At 41.1% G+C, this 23,069-nt stretch overlaps 1 protein-coding gene across 5 annotated transcripts in view; it reads right to left on the bottom strand.

Moving 5' to 3' along the window:
• Positions 1–368: 368 nt before the first annotated feature.
• Positions 369–23,069, bottom strand: part of KDM1B (lysine demethylase 1B) — a 59,834-nt gene continuing 37,133 nt past the window's right edge. For 4 of the 5 annotated variants that reach the window (XM_019630385.1, XM_019630387.1, XM_019630388.1 and 1 more), the window contains 10 exons: positions 20,725–20,862; positions 19,618–19,789; positions 16,591–16,718; positions 15,461–15,592; positions 14,792–14,866; positions 9,750–9,866; positions 8,931–9,056; positions 7,783–7,905; positions 6,113–6,265; positions 369–2,294 (listed from right to left, as the gene is read on the bottom strand). In XM_019630385.1, coding sequence (XP_019485930.1) covers positions 2,211–2,294; positions 6,113–6,265; positions 7,783–7,905; positions 8,931–9,056; positions 9,750–9,866; positions 14,792–14,866; positions 15,461–15,592; positions 16,591–16,718; positions 19,618–19,789; positions 20,725–20,862 — 1,248 coding nt within the window. In that variant the 3' untranslated portion in view covers positions 369–2,210. The remainder of the gene's footprint in view (positions 2,295–6,112; positions 6,266–7,782; positions 7,906–8,930; positions 9,057–9,749; positions 9,867–14,791; positions 14,867–15,460; positions 15,593–16,590; positions 16,719–19,617; positions 19,790–20,724; positions 20,863–23,069) is intronic. The other variant, XM_019630386.1, reaches the window with a different exon arrangement.

Raw genomic sequence — 23,069 nt, 5'->3', positions numbered from 1 at the left:
GCATTTGATGTCTTAACTTACAGGTTTCTATAGCATTTTCCCTTTATGTGGGGATTTCATACGAGTTTTTAAATGTACTTAGCCCCACAGCCTATGTAATTTGGAGAGTTCAGTGATAGCAAACCACATTCAGTTTGAATAAATATACTACAAAGAAATCGCCTGGGAAAACTAGAAATGATCTCACAAAAGTAAGTTGATCCAGGTCAATAATTGTTTATGACTTTATTTGAAAGGAGATAGAGCCTACCTATGACCTGAAAGGTCTAAAGAGGGTTTGGATGTGAGGAGATTGAGTTGGTGTGTGTGAAGTTTGTGATGAAGATGTACCTATTTAATAAGAGTTTTCATCGCTACAATGCACAATGTTATTTGCAAAACAAGTCTATTTTTTATTAGGTAGTTTTACACAACCAGCTTTTCACAATCTGCAGTTAAAACACTGTATATTCACTGCTACTCAATTACAAAGTCTTCAGAACAATGAAAAAATATTCATAGTAACGCAATAAAAGAAAAGTACCATGGTTCCTTGAACAAAATGTCAGATGTAGTCACTTGAGACAGGAAATGAGGATTTTTTTTTTTAAATACACATTTACCGTACTTTAATTAAAGTAGGTTTTTCTTTAGTTTGTAGCACAAGTTTAAGTGCCCAGGACTAAAGTAATAATTTACTGTGAACCATTGCAAACGTAAAATATTTTGCATTTATCACTTACACATGCTATTCTTTAAACACTTCAATATGTAACACTTTAAAGCAGAATACTTCCCAGTCAGTATCAATGAGTCTGATCAGATAATCTACACATAAATATCACCATTTTCCTGTGTTAACTTTGAAACTAACATATTGTATTTGTTTTCTTTCATTTGTATCATACTTTGATGGGGAGGGTGTCATTCTTCGCATATGATGCTTTCTACTTATAAACTGACTTTAAATTTTAAAAATACCTAATATTTTGAAAAGTGGCTTTAAAGTCATTTTGAGTCCCTTTTTAAGCAGACCAATATAACTGAAAAAATTGTCAAAAACTTTAAAACAAAAGCATTTAAGTTATCGTATTTCTATCCTGTAAACTGAAATTTCTTGGCAAGAGAAGCATCCTGAAGACCCTGAAACCAATGTGTATTTTAAATGATGTAGTTTTGGCCATGAGTGAAAAAGGTATTTGCCATGTTCTCAAGCTCTTACACTATGGCTTATAAAATGTGTAATATTTCCAGGCTATCACATTTTCTCTGCAGTTTTCCAGTGGACCTGCCTATGGAATACTGAAAACAATTCTGTAAAAAATATTCCTATAGATTGAATCAGTTATTTTAAAAAGAGGCAATGGGAAGAGGCTTTTATTAAATTATTCTGACAAGATATTTTTGCTAGTGATTGCCAAAATTAAGGCAATTTAAAGTGTACCATCTGCCCAAACTTGGCTCTAGGAAAAATAACCATATTCTATGTCTAAAGTATGAAGACCACACATCTACCCGATTTTCAATGATACAAAACTGTTCTGTTTAAGGAACTTAAAGTTTATGCTGTTTTGCCAATGAATACACAAGTCTAAAATGTTTTATCACAAAAGATAACCTGAATTTAAGTTTCTTTTGAACACCCAATGGGAAGAAATGTATAATATAAAATAGTCTAGAAGCTTCATTTACCTTTAAAGAGTTTGTGCTGTATCCCAAAAGGCAAGATTTCTACCTAAATTTTAAATAAAAGCACAATATTGAAGCTATATGAAAATCTTAAGGCTCATTGGCAAAAATAGTGATAAAATAGTCTGAAGAAAAAAACATGGCTTTATCTGTTTTTTAATGATTCTGCTTGATTGACTTGGTTTCTCAGTGTGTGAAAACTGATCAGCCAAACAAGTCAAATTTAAAGGGACTCTCCAATCATGGAAGAAGAATCATATCCAAGGTTTTAATTTAAGGTTATATTCTGCCTTATTCTGAAATCCAGAAGATTTAGCACTAGTCAGACTTGTGGAAAATGCAGTTAAATATAAGTGCTTATAAAATGACTCGGGGTCAGTGCTTTCAGAGTGCTGACATGGGTTTACATTATCAAACCACCTTAGGAACATTTCAGTTTGCTATCCAGAGGCTTTTGTTTGGTTTTATGAAAGTGAGGTTTAACGTGTTTCAAACTTTCCCACTTGGGGTACAGAAGAAAGCTGGATCCAGACAAATTCTATTTAAAATGCTGCAATCTTGCTTGCTTCTCGAACACCACTCAAATATGCCCCTGTAACAGTTTGTGGAAAATGCCTGTTTGTTGCCTGTAAAAAAATAATTGCATAATTTGAGATTATGTGTAAGGAAATTCAGATGATAATCAAAAGATAATAGAAGCTTATACTTTCTGTGATCCTCCTAAAATAAAGACTGGTGCCACTTCTGAGTGCTCATTAATAGTACTCCCCGATCACAGCACTTGACCTTTTCTGGTTACTCACTGTGCTGTGCCAAATGCTTTCATTCTACAGTATGTTCCGCACTCCTGCGAATTACTGTGTGGCATTCATTAAAACAGTGCCTCTCATTACAAATAACCTAGCTGTTAAATTAGCGGTAAGTGAAATAGCACAAAAGGTGAATCAGTTTATTCATGGTTGGAGTTTTTCTAGATGGGTGGAACAAAAGGATAGACCAATTCAACAGGAAGGGAAAAGTCCAAAGGTTGAGGGCTGGCACTGGGAGAACCTCACTTTCCAGGGGGTTGTAGTGGGAACAGAATTGGCAAACCCAGGAGGACAGGAAAGTGGGCTTGGAATGTGGCTATGGGAAAGTAGCTAAAATGGAGTAAGCAGGTCATAGGAAATGGAGGACAAGAAACAGACGATGTTCCATCTGAACTACTTTAGGTTAACCCCATGTCACCTTGATTGCTGGGGTGACAGGGAAAACATCCAGGTTGACAAAAATTTCAGTAAATGGGAAAAAGATCCAAAGGTCAGCAGGAATACAATTACTAGAGTGTGTGTGTGTGTGAGGGGGGATTGGCTTGATAGAAACTGCAAATAAATGGGTTTTATAAGGAGAGGTAACATCTGTTATCAAAGCAGCAAAGGAAAGCAAAAAAGGTTCTACACACTCATGAGCCCAGGGCACATGAACCTAATACAGCCATCTCTCAGAAGCAGCTGACAGTTGTTGCCTGGCATGCAGCCATTATGCTCTGTTCCTACAAGTTGGCTCTTCACAGGCCAAGGAGTAATCAAAGCTGGTTTTTAAATGACAATCTTGTGATCATTCAAAAATCATGAGCAAAAAGCCACTATTTTAGATAAAGCTAGAAGACCTGTGTAATCCCAAATTATAGTGTACAAAGCATGAAAGCAGATGTACGAGTGCTCAGCATTCACTTTGCTAATTTTTGGGTTAGGGCAGGATGGGGTGATAACAAAAGCAAGCCATTTCACCCCAAATAATTTAAATATCTCAGCTGCTGGGGGCATCAGGAACCACAGAAGCAGAGCATGGGAATAGGCAAAACAGGATTCAAGACTGAAGCACAGTTTCATCCCTCACCAGGTTCCCCATTCCCACTGCAACCCTAGAGGATGAGGGCAGGGTGGGAAGAGGTACTAAACAGAAGCGTGATTAAGTCAAGTCTTCATAACTAAGGCTTCCAGCTCCCAGGAATGCCAGGAGCTGAGCAGATGACAGAAATGATGTGTTCTGAGAAAAGAGCTACAGATACTGGTTTGGGGATCAAACTACCAGCTGATGAGCTTGCTGGAGCTTCAACTGGCTTTTTCAAAATGCCTCACTCAAACAAAAAATTTTTTAAATATAAATGCCTTGTTCAAATCGGAGCACAGTCAAGGACTGGCTATTTGGACAGGCAGAGCCTACAGGAGAAAAAATAGGAACTCTGAGGAGTCATGGAAGGAACAAGTTACAAAGCAAGAAGAGGAAGCTACCAAAAAGGAACAATCGGATAACAAGAAACTGCTCATAAAGTAAAAGCTGAAATTTTAAGTCAGTTCAAAGGTTGGAAGATAAATCTCCCCACCACAAAATTAGAATAAAAAAGAGATGAATAATATCAAAGAAAAGAAAATTAGAAAACATGAGTTTCAATATATGTAACAGAAGATCAGAAATAAGGAAAAAACGGGAGAAAATAATGAAATAAAATTAAAATCTAGGACTGAAGGACATGCGTTTCTAGATTCAAGTAAACAAAAAAAGGCATAGAGGGCCGGCCGAGTGGCGCGTTGGTTAAGAGTTGGCTTGGGACACCAGCTGTGAGCAGCAGGACCCCAGTTCGGATCCCAAATTAGGGCCAGTGACACTGCGCCCTCTACAGCTAAGATGGTGAACAACAGCTCGACCTGGACCTGGGCTGCAGTGAGTCGCCAGCGACAGCGTAAACTGCAGTGGGGCTGGCCGGCAGCAGGCTTGAGTTTTCGTGAGCGGCCGTCCAATGGCCAGCGGGCATCTGCCTCACCCGGAAAGAGTGCAATGATAATACCAACATGGGCCAGTGAAGTGACGTCCTCCACAACTAAACTGAAGAACAAAAGGATAGCAACTTGTCTGTTCCCCTTCCCCGATTCCTGAATGCTGTTCCCCTCCCCAAATTCCCCAATAAAATCTTAAAAAAAAAAAGGCATAGAAATGATTAGAAATCAACAGAGCAAAACATTTTTCAACAGAAGTAAACCAAGAAAGAATAAAGGACACTTCATACCCATTAAGATGGCTATTATCAGAAAACAAAACAGTTATTGAGGATGTGAAGAAATCAGAGCCCTTGTGCACTGCTGGTGGGAATGTAAAACAGTGCAATTGCTGTAGAAAACTGTACTGGTTCCTAAAAACTTAAAAATAGAATGACTATATGATCCAGCAATGCCTCTTCTGGGCAAATACCCCAAAGAACTGAAAAAAGGTTCTTGAAGAGATACATGTATACCCATGGTCACAGCAGCATTATTCAAAATAGCCAAAAGATAGAAACAACTGAAGTGTGGGTAGACGGGTGAATGCATAAGCAAAATGTGGTATATACACACAGGGGAGTGTTAGTCAGCAATAAAAAGGAAGGAAACTCCAACACATGCTACGACATGGATGAACCTTGAGGACATTATACTAAGTGAAAGAAGCCAATCACAAAAGGACAAATACTGTATGATTCCACTTATGTGGTGATGTACCTAGAACAAATCCATAGAGTAAGTGGTGGCTGCCAGGGAGGGTCTGGGATGAAGGAGAAATGGGGAACTGTTTAATGGGTACAGAGATTCAGTTTTGCAGGCTGAAAAAGTCCTGGAGATGGATGGTGGTGATAGTTGTACAACAATATGAATGTATTTAATGTTACTTAACTGTACACTTAAATAGTTAAGATGGTAAATTTTATGTTATATGTAGTTTACCGTAATTAAAAAAATAAATATTAAAAAGGAAAGAAGAGAGGGATCTAGAAAATGAAAATCTCCAACCCAGAAAGTGGTAAGGAGGAGATGCTCCAAGGAAGACAGCTCTGCAGGAGTCCCAGAGGTCAACCAGGGCAGACTGGTCCAGAGGGAGGAGGATGCCAGGAAGGGGGGTTTAAGAAACTGGACTAACACAGCAGCTCACAGGGATTCGCCTGTGATTTAGAGACAACTGAGGGTGGGGAGGCTTAAGGACAAGTTAGAAAAGAATTAAGATAATGAAAAAAAGGGCCATTATCACTGTCAAGAAAACAGAAAGCTGTGTAAGAACAGAACCAATGAACACTTTGGCTCAGCAGTAAGCATTTACCTAGCCACATCACATAAACATGGATACCAACAACTAAGTGTGAAATAACCACGGTTCGAAGAGATCAAGGGGGCTAAATCTTTAACCTGATAGGAAGTCAGTAGATGATGTCTAACTTGTTAAATCAAAAGATACTAAATATTTTAAAACATGCAGTGAATTCCAGAAGAAACAGCAGAGTTAAAATGTTGCTGGGAGTGTGAGGAGGATGTTGAGAGGATATCTGCTGTTTGTCGTCATTAAGACTTGGTAGTATATTTGACACTGTCTTTAAACTCTGGACATATATTACTCTAGTCAAAATAAAAGTAATTGGTTTTAGGATCATGAAACACACCTCGCCAGCAAAAAAGATGGTTCCTTGTATTTCTTCAGCAATAATATCGTAGGCTTCACCGCTCCCACCTGTCTTCACAAAACTGTATGCCATCTGGATCCAGGGGTCTGTGCTCCACCGAGTGACAAAATACTTTGTGGGATCCGGGACTTCCTGTGTCAAGGGGAAGGAATCACAGAACAGGATCAGGAAGGACTTAGAGATGATGCAACCCCAACTATGAATATATAGCCCTCCCTCCGGCTAGAAGGTGAGTTAATTCTTGTAGCATTCCGAAACAGCAATTCTCAGCATGTTCCTCCCATCCCCACTGACACCTCTATCACGTATCTGTGCATCGTTCTCTACCTCCTGCCTTAACCCTGCACACTCCCACCATGCGTATCTCTTCATTTCTCTACTTTATCCTTCTGCCAGACACACATTCCCTCACCTACCAAGGGCCATCACCACTGGCTAAGAGTTCGGGCATCGCCTTTCTCATCACCTGGCATGTGCTGGAGAGATGGTGGGAAAGAGGTCTCTGGACCAGAGCAGGAAAAGGAAGGATGGAATTCTAGGACCTCAAGTTGAAACTCTCAACAGGCTCCTCCACAAAACACCTATCCAAGGATACGTGTCACACTAAGTTTCAAATCATTGTGGTCTGGCCTCTCACAAGCCACCACCATGAAAAATATTTTTATAGAAACTGTGCTAAGTTCAGAATAACTAATTTGAAAACAAATTTTTGGACAAAAACCCCAAGCTAGAGTCTATTGTGAGATATAATCGCATCATGTAAACAAGAACACCTCCTGAGAGCCTCTTTTTTTCTAATTCATGTAACTTTTGAGTCATTTCACTTTTTCAACTTCCTCTTCTTCGTTTGAACAAAGAAGCAGAAACATCTCCAGCAATTGTGAGATTTAGTAAATTGGCAAATAATAAGTACCTTGAGCTCCTTGGAGAAAAGAAGAGATAAGCCACATATGTGGGGTACAAGAAAATTCTGGACAATGTTCCTTTAAAAGGAAAGTCGCCAAAGCCTGCTAGGGTTTGGGTAAATACAAAACCTGGAAAATGCTGAGCCTTTTACATCCTTAGGAAAGACAGGGTGTGTGCATGATGTGAGGAAAAAGGGAGGGAAGACAACAGTGTAAGGAGATATGGGGTACTGTTATGGGCTGCATATGTGTCCCCCTAAAATTCGTATGTTGATGCCCTAACCCCCATCACCTTATACTGTGACTCTTTGAAAAAGGGCCTTTAATGTGGTGGTTGGGGTGGGCCTTAATCCAGTACGCCTGGTGTCCTTAGAAGAGATTAGGACACCGATAACAGAGGCAACTATGTGAGGACCAAGCACAAGGCAGCCATCTGTAGGCAAAGGAGAGAGGCCTTGAAGAAATGAAACCTGCTGACAACTTATCTTGGACTTCCAGCCCCCAAGACTGTCAGAAAATAAACTCCACGGTGTAAACCATGCAGGCTGAGGTATTTGTTGTGGCAGCCCTAGTGGACTATTCCAGGCACTTAAGTGGAAAGTTGGTATTGGAAGAAAGCACCATGTGGCCTCCATCGGTTCATTCTCAGTAATGATGGCTGCTTTGAGCTCCACCCACTCTGAAGAGCACGTGAAGGTCATAAGCAGCAGGCATGTCTTCCTCCTTTCAGAGGGCTTCTCTGACCTGCTCCTTGAACAGCTCCCGGAGCGTGGTCATGCACTGCTGCAGCACCTGCTTGTCATCCAGCTTCCTAATGGATGCCACTGCCTCCCCCGCAACCACCGACATCAACACGCTGTGTTTCTTCTGGAGACACAAAGGGGAAAAGCAGTTGATATTTTTTGCTTTTGGTACGGAAGTCTCTAAATGCACGGTTCCAAATAGATCACCTCTTTCTCCCAAATTAAATTTCAATATTTCCTACTGTCTTCTATCCTCATTTCAATCACTAGTCCATTTTCCTCACATACACTTGTTTTTTATCTATACATTGTATTGTTCCCTGCTGAGAAAATTCAGGCAGCAGTGCAAATATCAAATTGAGGGTTCTCTTGGCTTTTCCCTTAAAGGAACTTGTTTCAGAAGCAGAACAAGGCTGAGAAGGGAAGTCTGTGCATAAAACAACAGAACTTTCTCAAATGGTAAAGAAATTTTTTCCTTGGCTCCTATTTGACACTTTTTTTTTTTTTAAGCTGAGCCATACTGCCACCTGTTGGCAGCTCAGCAGCAGCTCAGCTCAGGCCGGGCATCGAACCGGGTTGCTCAGAGCTCGCACTCTTGAGCGAGCTCTCTATATGAAACCTTTTAAGATAAACTTCTTGGGGCAAAGAGAAAAAAAAAAAAACAGCTGGGATTCTTCTGCATGACATCAGCACGACCACAGTTTTCAAGTCCAAGGATGCCCGCCCCTCTTCTTCTTTCCCCACCAATCACATCTACTGACACAGAGACCTACCCTCTCCTGGGGCCAATCACATCCCCACCCTTCATCAGCACTCCTGGAGGACCCTGGAAGAGTACTTCCAAGTATCACTTGTGACGATGCTGCCACTGACTCTCCCCAAGAGGAGCTCCCCTATCAGTCTGAAATAACAGTTTCCACAAGCGACTAATTCATTTCCCAGGGAGCAACATTAGTACTTGGAGAAAATGAGGCAGATACTGGGGCTCCCATCCTATAGGAAAATGTCCCAGTCCAAGTATCCTCCCAGAATAGAAGCATATAGCCAGTGTCCATCCTGTCCATTAGTTTCTGAGCTTGATGTGTGAGTGCCACACCATTTTTACACTGAAATAAGAGAATTCAAACCACATTTCACCAATGGTTTTACCTGGGGATCCATGTCATAGAATACAGCAAAAAGCCCTCGCTTGCTGGCGCTAGGAGGAACGTGACCGAAAAAGTCAGCCCCTTGAACTTTACTGTCCCAAAATCTATAGGGAAATTGCAAGGCAATCTACAAAGCGAGCAAAAGAAAGATGGTTAGGCGCTTCTTAAATCAAAAGTACAGCAAACTCTAAGAAGCAACCTATAGCTCAACTAAAACTATGTTAAAAAAACAAACTTCAATACTTTCTTTCCATTCTCCCACCCTCCTTTCTTCTCTCCGTGAGCACCTGGCCTTTTATGTCACTCATCCTGTACTCCCACAGATAATGGTGGGACCCACTGACAACCTCTAGGCTAATCAAAAAATGCAAAGCATTCCTGAGACATGGTGTGGAAACTTATGTTCGTAAGGTACATTCCGACTCCTCAGAGGTCTGCCAGTATCTACTACACCACAGGCAGATTCTGCTAAAAGAGATTTTAAAGGAAGAGGAAGTAAACACGCTCCTCATTGGGGCCAATTAATGGAGGGTGGTCATGGAAAGCAGGAAAAAAAAAATTGTTTATTTATGTACCAAGTTCAAATTCTGAATAAGATTCATCCTCCTAAAATCAAAATCCACAGACCTCAGCCAGCTCTTCTTGTGTTTTCATAATATCCTTTTATATTCTGCATGAACAATTATTCAAATGAAAAGGAAATCTTCTGAATTTTATTTGGATTCAGAAATTACCCACTATTTCTCGTGGTCAGGAGTGAAGGAACTCTTGTCATCTGACATTAATCTCTTTAGTTCTGAGGCTTAAGTAATCCAGTCACCTTTTCAATGATGCCTGCACCTAAGCTGTTGATAGCCTTCATCTTCTTGTCTGACAGGGGTGGATTGAACTGAATGGCACCTTTCTGCAGTAAGGCCAGTGGTACAGTGACTAAAACCTGTGGGAAATAATTAACCGTTAACACACAAACAACACTGAACTTAATACCACAACTACTCGGGGTGCATTTCTAGGAAAATTTCAACACTTAAAGAACATTCCCTGGCATTGCAAATTGGTGCAGCCACTATGGAAAACAGTATGGAGTGTCCTCAAAAAATTAAAAATAAGGGCCGGCCGAGTGACTCAGTTGGTTAAGAGCTCGCTCAAGAGTTTGAGCTCTGAGCAACAGCGGTTCGAGTCCAGCCCGAGCTGAGCAGCCGCTGAGCTGCCAACAGGTAGCAGGATGGCTCAGCTAAAAAAATAAATAAATAAAAATAAAAAAATAAAAAATAGAACAACCATATGACCCAGCAATTCTACTCCTGGGTATCTATCCAAAGAAACCCAAAAAAGTAATTCGAAAAAATATATGCACCCCTATGTTTACTGCAGCGCTATTCACAATAGCCAAGATATGGAAACAACCGAAATGCCCATCAATAGACAACTGGATAGGGGCCGGCCGTGTGGCGCGCTGGTTAAGAGTTGGCTTGGGAGCGTGAGCTCTGAGCAGCAGGGCCATGGTTTGGATCCCACATGAGGGCCAGTGATACTGCGCCCTCTACAACTAAGATGGTGAACAACAGCTTGACCTGGAGCTGAGCTGCCGTGAGTCTCTGGCAACGGCAGTGGGCTGCCGTGAGCTATCGTGAGTGGCTGGCAGCCAGTGTGAGCGGCCGGCAGCTGGCATGAGCTGCCGCAAGCCACCGTGAGCAGCTGTCCAGGGGCCGGCGACTGAATGCCTCACCCAGGAAGAGTGCAATGATAATACCAACATGGGCAGTGAAGCGAAGTCCTCCACAACTAGACTGAAGAACAAAAGGACAGGACAGTCTGTTCCCCTCCCCCAATTCCCCAATAAAAATCTTAAAACAACAACAACAAAAAAACATGTCTTCTACTTAAAAAAGAAATAGACAGCTGGATAAAGAAATCTGGTACATTTATACAATGGAGTATCACTCTGCCATAAAAAAGAATGAAATCTTACCATTTGCAACAACATGAATGGACCTAGAGGGTATTATGCTAAGTGAAATAAGTCAGACTGAGAAAGACAAATGCCATATGATCTCACTTATATGTGGAATCTAAAGAACAGAATAAACAAAACAGAACAGACTCATAGATATGGAGAACAAAGTGATGGCTGCTAGATGGGAGGGTGGGGTATGAGGAGGAGGTGGTGAAGGGATTAGAAAGTACAAATTGGTAGTCACAAAATAGTCATGGGGGGATATGAAATACAGTATGGCAAATATAATCAATAATGTTGTAAAGATTATGTAGATTGGTACTGGGCTTATCAGGGGGATCACTTCATAGATTATATAAATGCCTAACCACTGTGTTGTCCACCTGAAACTAATATAAAATAATACTGAATGTCAACTATAATTAAAAAACAAAACCAACCAACCAACCAACCAACCAACAAACAAACAAACATATATATATGGTCATGGGATGTAAAGTACAAAATAGGGAATACAGTCAATGATATTATAATAACTATGTACGATGTCAGATGGGCAGTAGACTTGGTGGGGTTATCACTTTGTGAGGGGCATAAATATCTAATCATTCTATTGTTTTGTACAGCTGAAACTAATTTTTTAAAAATTACAAAAAAAAAAAAGATATGCGTTAAACTTAAAAAAACAAAAACAAAACATTCTCTCTATTGCCAGTCATGGGTTGTCAATATCGCATACTGTTATATTCCTAAGGGCTACACAAGGGTGCCTGAACGAGCAGAAAGGTTTTGATGTTTACAATAACCCCAGATAAGAAGAGTCAACAGATTCCAATGCTAAAAAGCAGTGCTATAAGACAAAATAGACCGAAATATGGACTCAGGAGAACTACATCTGTATAACATTCCTGACACTTTCTAACATGTGGCCAAGGTAATAACCACCCTACTAGCCTCAAAAGATTGGGGTAATGCTTAAAATGAAAACTCTTACAATATACACTAATATGCTTCACAAATGGTAAAGCCTATCACCGACGCTAGGGATTATTACAATCATGTAAAACCACATGGAATTTCTTTTTTAAGGATGAAGCAATTTATTGCAGGGTCTCAGATGGCTTACAGAATCATTTATTTAACAGATGAAATAACAGATGCTAACAGAGCCTTCAAGGCTGACTCTCAAAAGCCCCATCACAGAACCCGGCCATCTAAGAAACCTGCTGTCTCTCCCCACGGTCAGGAAATTGCTGGCTCCAGCTCCACGCTGCCACTGCCACAGCCAGGAGCCATTACTACTGCTACCAGCTCTGGATGATCATGCCACTTACAACCTGCACCAGCAAAATGGGGTTCTTACGCCTCTCAGCATCCTTATGGTTCATGAGTGGACCCTGGGACCTCTACTATTCCTGCTGCAAAAGAGCCCAACACCTTGACCATTATGCTTGTCAGCAGAGGCAGCAGAAGCGAAGCAAAAGCCGTACCATACCTTCTAAATCATGCAAGTGCACCTGAGTGGCTGAACCATTTCTCATTCAGAACCTGAGCTACAAGAAGTCTGGGAAGCGGTGTGCGTATGTACGTGTTTACTCTGCATCATCTACGGTGCAGGATAGATAACACAGTAGGATCGAGTGAATGGAGCTGAATGCCAAGTACCATATCTACCATGGCCCTCATCAAAGATTTAGCGTATCTGGCTTGAACCCCAACTCCAGGATCATAGGAAGTTCAGGGTTCTTCCTGGTATTTTGTTGCTATTTTCTGTCAGAAGAAAATTGGGGAATTTTCTAAAGTAAAAAACATGTTCTCTACCCTCAATCTGGTTATAGATAACAGCTACCATGAAACAAACAACAACAACAACAAAAAAGGGCCGGCCGAGTGGCGCGATGGTTAAGAACTCGCTTGGGATGCCAGAGGGCCCCGGTTCGGATCCCACATATGAGGGCCAGTGACACTGCCCTCTACAGCTAAGATGCTGAACAACAGCTCAACCTGGAGCTGGGCTGCCATGAGTCACCAGCAACGGCGTAGGCTGCAGCCCCTGTGGCAGTGGGTTGCCAAGGGCTACCGTATGTAGCCAGCAGCCAGCGTGAGCGGCCAGCAGCCGCAGTGAGTGGCCATCCAGAAGCCGGCGACTGATCTGCCTCGCCCGGGAAGAGCACAATGATGGTGCCAACTTGGGCCAGTGAAGCAACGTCCTCCACAACTAGACCAAAGAACAAAACGACAGCAACTTGCCTGTTCCCATCCCCCCAATTCCCCAATAAAAATCTTAAAAAAAAAAAAAAAGAACAATTACTCTCTTGAATATATAAAAACTGCAAGGCTATAAGATCTAGAGGTTTTCTTAACAACAAAAAAGCTTTCAAAAGCACATGAACTTAGGTAAACAAATAGGCACCAGATATAAACATACCCTGGTAAAGAACTAAAGCTAGATCGCAGTGGAAACAGCCTAGATTGAGTTACAGTTTGTCAAATGTTTACCAGTATATCCTGTTGGGTTGGAAATCTTTCACTTATAAGATGGGGAAACTTCCAATTCAAACTGTGTGATGTGTGCTGATGACCATAAAAATAAAAATACTTGCTTTAAACATTCACAGCAGGCTTTGAAACACAGCGTAAAGGTGTGGCCTAACATCCCTGGAGAGCCAGAACACAAAGAAAGAAGGGCAAACACGCCTGGTCAGGGTCAGCAGAGGGTGACTCAGCAGGGCGAATCTAACTAGTGTGTTGTCACAAAATACCAGAGGCTGAGCCACTGGCCGACTTGCAATTTTAAAGAGGGATTAAAAAAAAAGAATTTACCACTAGTAAGAACCTTAGTTATTAGCCTGATTCTCATCTCGGGGCTTGCGGATAAGGATGCTGTTACTCAGTGTTTCCCACTCTGGCCATGTGCTGGAATCACTTGGGAAGCGTTCCAAACATGGCGAGACCAATTCAATAAGAATCCCTATGTGGTGAGGTTTTTATAACTTTTCTTTTTAAGTACCTTCCAGGTGATTCTAATGTGCAGCCAAGACTGAGAACCACTACTAGTCCTAAGTCTATAGTATTGCTACTAACTACCCAGCTAGTTAATGGCAGGAATAGTATGAGAACCCAGCTCCCAGACTCATACACTACACCCTGTCTTTCCCATTTGACATGCAATCCTTTATTCCTGTATGAATATCAAGGACTGTGAAATAACTTTTAGATAACTGAAATGTATAAAACATAGCTAATCTAGGAACTAGCAATAGTTCATCAACTACACTTTTCAGTTATCACTTCAGACATAACTAAATTTAAATATACTTATGGGGTTTATTAATCTCCTTCCACCCCAAGTAACCACCTTGGTTCTCCAACACTAGAAATCTCAGTGTGATTGCACATATTACAACACCTTTCACTGTCCACCTACTAAAGCTATTCACAAAAAGTTCAAACAATATAAAAGTACTTCTGCCAATTTAAAAATGAAAACAGTTTTCTTGATTTGAAAAATGGTTCCATGGTAAAACAATCAACTGCTCTCCCCCAGCCCGGGAATCTGGAAAACACTGAATTAAACAAAGTAAAATAGGTTTTTTTAAATGCAAGACTTCTCAGAGCCTTTAATAAGCCCTTATTTAACCCTATACCATACCTTTCAAACTTATTTGACCAAAAAAATTCTTTTTTTGTTTCAATTATCGGGACTAATGTATCACAGAGCCCACTGTAAGAAACACTATTCTGAATTCCATCTGCCATGAATCTCTACAGTATTAGATTCATTAAACTGGGTTTGCACGTCCACACACAATTACGCCGAGATACATTAGGCAAACTTGCTGGTGGAAGACTCTCTTCCCTTACTCCCAGGCTCCTGCAGCACCCAGTGAAATCCTAGTACCCACCTTCTGTGCTGTACAACCTGTCCCGTCTGTCATGGTAACTCGCACTTCATCACCGGAATAATCAATACTTTGTACCTGCCCAAGAGAAACAGTTATGAAAACCACAATGAAGAATGGAACCATGTGATCCAGGGTCCTTTCCAACTTTCCCGTCATGTGAGCTTACATCTCCAAGGCTATGCAGAATCATTTCCTGGCATTCCATGAGCAAAACATCAGTGATAGCTTATTTCAGGAACTATCATGTGGCCATGAAAATGTATAAACACTATGTCAGAATATGGAAAATATAACACAGTGTAAAGTGAAATATAAATAATTCCCTCTGTGATTATAACAATGTATAATACAAATGGACAGGGATCAAGATTTCAAGGGAAAATTTAAAAGGGAAAATAACCGCTTTGGGTCAGGGAGCAACTCGAACACTTTTTAAAAATTAATGAAAATGCACGTGCGCCACTATTGTTTTTAAACAGCAGCAGCTACGTAACTGAAAAGGATGATGCTACTGATCATAGGCTACGACTGTTTCATAAAACTTGGAGGCGCTGGCTGAAGACCACAGCAAGCACCTGTCTCCACATGCCCCACATGCCACATGCCCCAAACTTCACATCCTCCCAAATCAAGGCCAAACCACAGCCTCCCTCTGCTGTCTATACTCACTGGAGATCTAAGCCGAATATCTAGTCCTTCGGCCAGTTTTTCAATAATGACAGAGTACCCGGGAGTGAGGAGAGTGTGGTCTCCAGCAAATTGGGCGAAGAATTCGTTGTGGTCCCAGGAGCGAGCGGACACCTAGGAAACAGGAGAAGTTGGGTACAGAAGAGGTGGTATGAATCCTTAAGCCAGTACCTGAGGGACAGGAAAGGAACCCAAGGTGGGAAAAGCCACCTGAAGCAGGAGGGCAGGGCTGCTGAGCACAAGTCACAGCATGATGGAAGGAGGGGATGAACAGACCAACCCAACCAACCCGGGAAGGGACTCTCCCCACAACACAGAGGAAAGCTTATTTTAGAACAAAAGGTAGATAGGATTTGGGCATGAGTACCACTCCTTGATAAAATTAGAAGGTATTATGAACAATCCCAGAAAGAAAGAATTCTATGAGAGCAGAACTGCATTTGATCAACTCCATATATAAATATGCCAACAATTTGTTTTCATGGAAATGCTATAGAGGTTCAAATGCAGCATGTTTTGGAAAACAGCGCTATTCCTTCCAATCACAATGAAGAATCAAATGAAAATGGAGTGGTCCCAAAGAGGACAATTAAGTCAGGGGTCATCCATGGAGCCTCTATTCAAAATATTGAATATTTGAGTATCAAGATCACAGCTGGTTAAGTCAGTTAGGCAAGTTTAAATTTATTTTAGCAAGATAAACAGACCGTAACTGCAAGGATACTCTTTTGGTCTCTTGAGAGCAGTGTTTTCACAGAAATGCCTCCAGGGCCTCCCTGGAGGGGATGGGTTGGAGGAAATAAAGAGCACAAGACTCTGGGCCCCTCCCCATTCAGCCCACCGGCACTCCTGTATTCAGTTTATACACGGAGCTTTTTCACAGGCATTATTGAAAAAAACGTTTCTCTTGCTCTAAAAAATATATATATATTTCCCCCAAACCAGTGTGGGGGTTAATATGCTCAAATTGTGGTTTTCAAACTTTTAAGCAGCAGAACCATTGTTTCCTGTTTATCCAAACCAGCACGAGTTCAATACTCAGATACATAAAATACACACCCATACACCAAAACAAACACTTTTGAAGCGCGTTACACAGAGCCCCGGCACACCTGGTGGAGGTTGCTGCCACAGGCGTATTCCAGGTTACTGAGGTGGAACTGAAGCACCTGCTCTTCCAGTTCACTGAAGTGGATACCAGACTCCTGAACGAAGGCTTTGTAGATCTCCTCTATCTTCTCTGTAATGGGAATGGTCAAAGCAGAAAACACAGCTTTAACATTATTCTCGAATTCCTTATCTTTTGCTTTCAACCTCCTCCCAACCGCAAAACCCCAAACTTCTGAAGTCCTTTCCCAAGCCAACTTAGGGGGAAATGATGTCCTGATGAGGTTGGTTTTTCTCAGAAGTAAAAGCCTGTCTTCACTGGAAACGAAGCTATGTAGGTTCTCTGTCTTCAACCATGTTTCATTTCTGCTTAGTTGAGAAACTGTTGTTTTGCTCCACATTTAGAAAAAGTACCCCGTGCACATACAAAGACATATACACAGAGAGAAGACTCCTGTTCCCTTCTGGTGCCACCGCCATCACTTAAACGTCAAGTTCTTATGACATTTCACCTCCACTGAGAGACCTCTGATAGTCTGACTATTGGCTGTATTCTCTCCCAAACAAAAGTGACCCCATTAGGGACTCTCATCATGTTGGCCCTCTGCCTCAGTACCTTTAATTACTGGTTCCCCCCGTTGCCTGTGTAATAAATTCCAAACCCACAGCCAGAGCATGCTGGCTCATTTTTAGCCTTTCCAAAGATGGCAACACTACCTGCCCACTCACTCACAGGCTCTGCTGCACAGCCGAGGACTCTCTTCCCGGTAAATGCCAGCCCTGCGAGGCCTGCTACTGCCACGCCCCTCACCAGAACGCCTGCCCCATCCAGCTCCCAGCTGTCCTGGACGACCCAGCAGTACTCCAACTCTACAAGCCTCAGGAATAGCTCCTTGTCATCCACCCCAGCACTTATCTATTTCATTCAACTGGAACTTTCAACTACATATACACGGCGCTGTGATACCATTCCAATTACTGTCTTAGAGATTCCTTTTTGTGGGGGTTTGGGGGAGGTTCGTGCCTGACAAATTGTAAGAATCTTAGTACAGGTTATTTCTTTATAACCCTCCTAGTGATGATGACCACCCAACACATATATTGCAGACTCAAAGCTTCAATAAAGTACCACGCACCTGCTTGACTAGAAAATGAAGGTTGGTTAACAATTTTTTGGATTTTTTTTGGACAACTCAAGATTCTCCTTAGAAATTTCCCTTCACCCACTAGACTGTATGGGGATGTCACAGCTCCTCTAGATTTGTGCCAGGCTTCTGGCCTTACACCACTGGGCTTTTCTGCCACTTGCAGAACCTTCTTGTAGCAGTCCCATTCCTGCCGCCTGCGGCTTCTGGTTTCCTTTAGGTTTTGCAGAGGTTTGGGGAAAACCAAGACTGCTAGAACAGTGTATAACACTGTGAATAAACAGACTGCGAGAAGCCTTAACGTGATTTTTTTGTAAATAATATTTAAAGGTTTTGGTACAGATACTTTATGAAATTAACTCTATAGCTTCCTAGTATGTATATGTGTATGTGTGAGTGTGTGAGTGTGTGTGTGTATATATATACACACACACACACACAAAACTATATATATACATATATAAAAACTATATATACATATACATATATATATATATATATATATATATATATATACACACACACACACACACACATATATATATAGTTGTGTTTTTTTTTTACAGCTAAGTGCTAATAAGGTGAGATCTCATACAGCTGATATAATGCCTGGCAAGATATAACTGTAACGTCACATATAGATGTGTGAGCTATTATTAAAGCTTTTCCAAAAAATATTAATAAAATGAAACAACTACTTACATAGTAAGTGTTGCTGATCCCCCGCCCCCTTAATAAGTTTTTTAAGTCAGGCCAAGACAAAGCAATGTTATTAACTTTTTTATGTGTTGACCTTGAAAGAAGTGTAAAAAAACACCATCCACCAACTACCACACATGAGTAAAAAACACTATAACCATTTTCTGAGAACATCCTGCACGTCAGTCTAATAACTGCCCTCGATTCCAGAGAATTCAACAACTCACCACTTGGTCTGGACACTACCACACATGAGTACATGATCCCTGTCACCCCAGTAAATTTCTGAAATGTTCTGTTATGGTTTGTCAGCCAACACTCACTAAGGGCAATTAGAGCGTAGGTCAATCTCAGAGGTGGTTGCGGGGGTGCGGATGGGGTATAAAAAGAAGAGACAGACCCTGCTACTGAGAAGGTGACCCCAAACAGAGAAGGAGTATATACCAGGATGAGGAACTCACAAAGAAATGTATAGGTAAAGCAAATTAGTATCCTGCAAACTGAGTTCAAATGTTCACACTTTAAGAAACTCCAACATGCTTCCAAGAACTACAAGTGAATACATTCAGGTCACAAAATTGTAGATTAAGTAAATATCAATTTAAGAAGCAATATAGTAAAATTTCAGCTGGCACTCTCATGGAAATGAGTCATGAGAGTCGAGTTTTCTAAAGGGTTGTGGTTAATATTGTCTATTTAGAACCAAAGGCTAAAGATTTTGAATTCTTAAATTATAACACACATCCCTGCATTCTTAAACAAAATACACTGAAAGACTCTTCCCTTACCACCCCCCAAAAAAGGAAAAGAAAGCGTTGCATACAGAAACTTATCTAGAAAAGACATTATGTAGTGACTATTTATTCACACAGGGCTTCCCACACTTTCCTTAAAAGTAAGCTCCTCTGGGAAATTGAAAATTAAATATTTAAATAACTTTTTAAACACCAGCTATTGAGTAAAGTAAGATTCGTGTGTGCGCGCACACACCAGCATGTAAAGGTCCTTGAAGACGTTGTGCTCCTCTCTGTGGAACAGTCTGGAGAACTCATCAGTTGGGAAGGAACGCTCGGAAAGGACTATTCTTATCGCACACATCAACCTCACGGACGGCTGATGCTACTGCCGACCAAGCTTAGGTTAGAATGAGACTCAGATGGAATAATCAGAACACCATTCTCCCCATACCTCCTAAAGGGACATCTTGAAGCTGAGTCTTATCCTTCCTCCACTCAGAGACAACATCCAACAGAGCATTAAAATGAAAATCCATGCGCTTGTCAATAGTGGGGTCAGTAATTCTTCCACCTTCCTGAATTAAGTCACATCTTTCTCCAAATTTATGCATGCTGATGCCAAGCTTCAAAATAATAAGAATAAGAAGGTGAAATTTTGCCCTGGAAAAAATACGTACAGGTTCTCAGCTAAAGTCAGACAGAGCTCTCCTGGAGAAAACAGTCTAGTGCCTCTCGAAAATAACACTAGATATGCTTAACAGAAAATGGCAGCAAAGGAAGACAGTGAAAAAATAGCACGAAATCTGTGAGACCTTATCTTATGACACTGGGAGGGTGATGGCAACAGTTTCTATGCCATGCACTGCACAGCTTTTCAGCCCGTATTTATGAATGCTGCAGATGCGCCTTAGCTGTGCCCTGCCTCTCCTTGCTCTGACTTTCCGGCTCCTCTGTGGACTTTTATGTAAGTGAGCACACAAATACTCACAGGAGCTGAAACCGAATTTACTGTCAGTAAATATTTCAGAAAAAAGCCTTGGGCCTACCTATCAGGTCTTCAAAGAAACTTTGTAGGGTTGCCCAATAAAAGACAGATGCACAGTTAAATCTGACTCTCAGGGAAACAACAAAAAATTTTTTTAGTATAAGTATGTCCCAAATATTGCATACATCTTTATATCCCATTGTAATATCTGGGCCATACTCATACTAAAAAAATTACTTGTTTTTTATCTGAAAGTCAAATTTAACTGGGAATTCTGTATTTTTATTTGCTTAATCTGGTAGCCCTAAAACTATGAAGAAATCACATGGCCTGCAAATAACACACAAATATAATTAAAAATCTTAGAAAAAGAAAAAAAAGTATTTTAAGAACTCTAGTTCCACCTTCGCAGAAAAGAAGAACTGTAATTGTCTTTACTTTTCAGAGAAGATGAGGCGGCAAGAAATCATTCTGGGGTTGTTATATGTTATCTAGCAGCACATTAGTACTACACAGGAACAAAACGGAGGCAATGTTTTCTTTAGTTACAGTACAACTCTTGACGTAACCCACCTGTTCACACATAAGTGCTATTGGGTTGTTAATACAGCCATTGACAATCTGGGCTCCTCTTCCCACTGTGACACCTTTAAAAGACTTATCATCCCACACTCGACCTCCAATTCTGTCTTTGGCTTCCAGGACAGTCACCTAAAGACAGACAATCAGGGAAGCTAAATATGATAGAATAGTCATAACAAATGCAGTACTATAAATGTAGAATGACACAGTTAAATAACGTCAGTATTTGGTTAATGTATTTATTACTAGAGAAATTACTTTGAAAAGAGGGCTGTGTGAACAGAAGCCAAAGTAGATGTTGAAACAACCCAGATTCTAACAAGGAGTAAGTGAGTGATCTGCCGGTCAAATCCTCAAACTGTTCCCTTTCGAATCCCATAGTAAGACTTGACGAACTAGCACATGAAATGCACTTTGAAAGCTTTTACTAAACAGTATTCCATAAATTAAAAAGCACTATCAAAAACTAGGTTAAAGATGAGATTTTGTCCTTTGAAATGTGCAAATATGTAGCAAAATTCCTTTAACACTGCAAATAGACCCTAACTTCCTTAAGACATGACTATCATTTAAAAAACACAACAACCCTATATCACTCTAATAAGTAGGACCTCGTGGTCTTGGCCTAAGCAGGTTGGTCCCACACCCAGGCCATGTGATCTCCTCCAAATTTATAATGCGATGGCACAAGGAGCTGCTCTCAGATGGACAGCCCTCTGACTCAAAGTGCTCCGCTTCCCTGGGCTGCAGTAACTGGAAATGTAAGTCCTGTGCAGTGCAAGGCCAGTTGTTTCCTCTCTGGGTCCTACAGGCACTCCTTCAAATTGCTCAAGGAGATTCCTCCAGTTACCTGTCTCTCAGGTTACTCAAAGGAATCTATTTCCTAATCATGGGGCATGTCCCTGGGGTCTCCCTCATCTCTTGGGGAGATGAAAGGAGTCCTCTGGAAGAATAATAGGAGTCCTCTGAATAGTCTTCCTCAGACCTGAATTCCTCATTTTCTCCAACTAGAAAAGCTACAACTTGTGACTCTGCCCTCCCCCACCCTCCTCTGACTTCAGATTAACACAGAACCATCATTTCTAGTTTTCTTTTAGCATGACAGGCAGGCTGACCTTAAAGGACAGCCCCCTCGACGCTGGATATTAACCACCTCCCCTGTAACATAATCTGTACGTTTCCCAAGTAAAAACCAAACATGAAACCCTGGCCCTAATAACTAACACTGAAATAAACGATCAGTTAAAACATCTCACAGCTTAATACCACTAAGAAAATATGTACAAATGTCAACACACTTCCTATAAATCCAACTCAAATGTTTCTGCTTTGTCAGTAACATAATGTATTGGGTTGTCGGAAAAGTCATGACGTATTTTGTCTGTTTTTCAAAGGTCCTTTATTTATATAAAGAACAAAGATCAATCAATGATATATTGCCCGTTTTCTTCGATAACCTTTAACCACCTTTCAGTGAGTTTCATAATTCCTCATTCATAGGACCTGTCTTTATTTGCGAAAAACTGAACAAGGTGCTGATTTACAGCCTCATCTGAATTGAGCGTTATACCACACAAGGAGTTTTGAAGAGAGCTAAACAAGTGGAAGTCTGACAGTGCAAGGTCAGGCGAGTATGGTGGCTATGGCAACACATCCCATCCAAGCTCCAAGAATTTCTGACGGGTGATCACACTTGTGTGTGGTCTCGCGCTGTCGCAATGGAACACAACTCCTTTACAATTAACAAGCTCTGGACGTTTGTGGATGATGGATTCATTCAAACTGTCCAATTGCCAACAGTACACAATCGAATTGATTGTTTGGTTCCTTGGTAAGAGCTCGAAAAACACAACACTTTTAAAATCCCACCACACTGAGAGCATAACCTTCCTCTAATGAATGTCTGCTTTCGATGTTGTTTGAGGCAAATCATCACGTCGGGACCAAGGCTGTTTGCACACAATATTGTTGTAAACAATCTACTTCTCATCACCAGTTACCAGTCGCTTCAAAAAAGGATGGTTTTCCTCACGTTTAATGAGATATTGCAGATGTTTATATGCACCATCGAATGAGCTTCATTGAGCTCATGCGGAACCCAAATATCAAGCTTGCTTACGAGTCCCATATTCTTCAGGTGGTCATGAATGCTTGAATGATGGATGTTCAATGTCTCTGCAATCTCTCATGTCGTGTAACATAGATTTGATTCGCTTGATGCCTTTATTTTGTCGTCATCAACCTCGGTGGGCCTCCCTGACAGAGGAACGTCGTTGAGATCAAAATCAACAGCACGGAATTTCATGAACCATCGTTGGCACTGACGTTCTTGTAGA

Source organism: Hipposideros armiger, unplaced genomic scaffold (genome assembly GCF_001890085.2).
Source record: "Hipposideros armiger isolate ML-2016 unplaced genomic scaffold, ASM189008v1 scaffold_907, whole genome shotgun sequence".
In the NCBI taxonomy this organism is placed as follows: Eukaryota; Metazoa; Chordata; class Mammalia; order Chiroptera; family Hipposideridae; genus Hipposideros; species Hipposideros armiger.
This window is presented reverse-complemented; position numbering and strand designations above follow the sequence as displayed.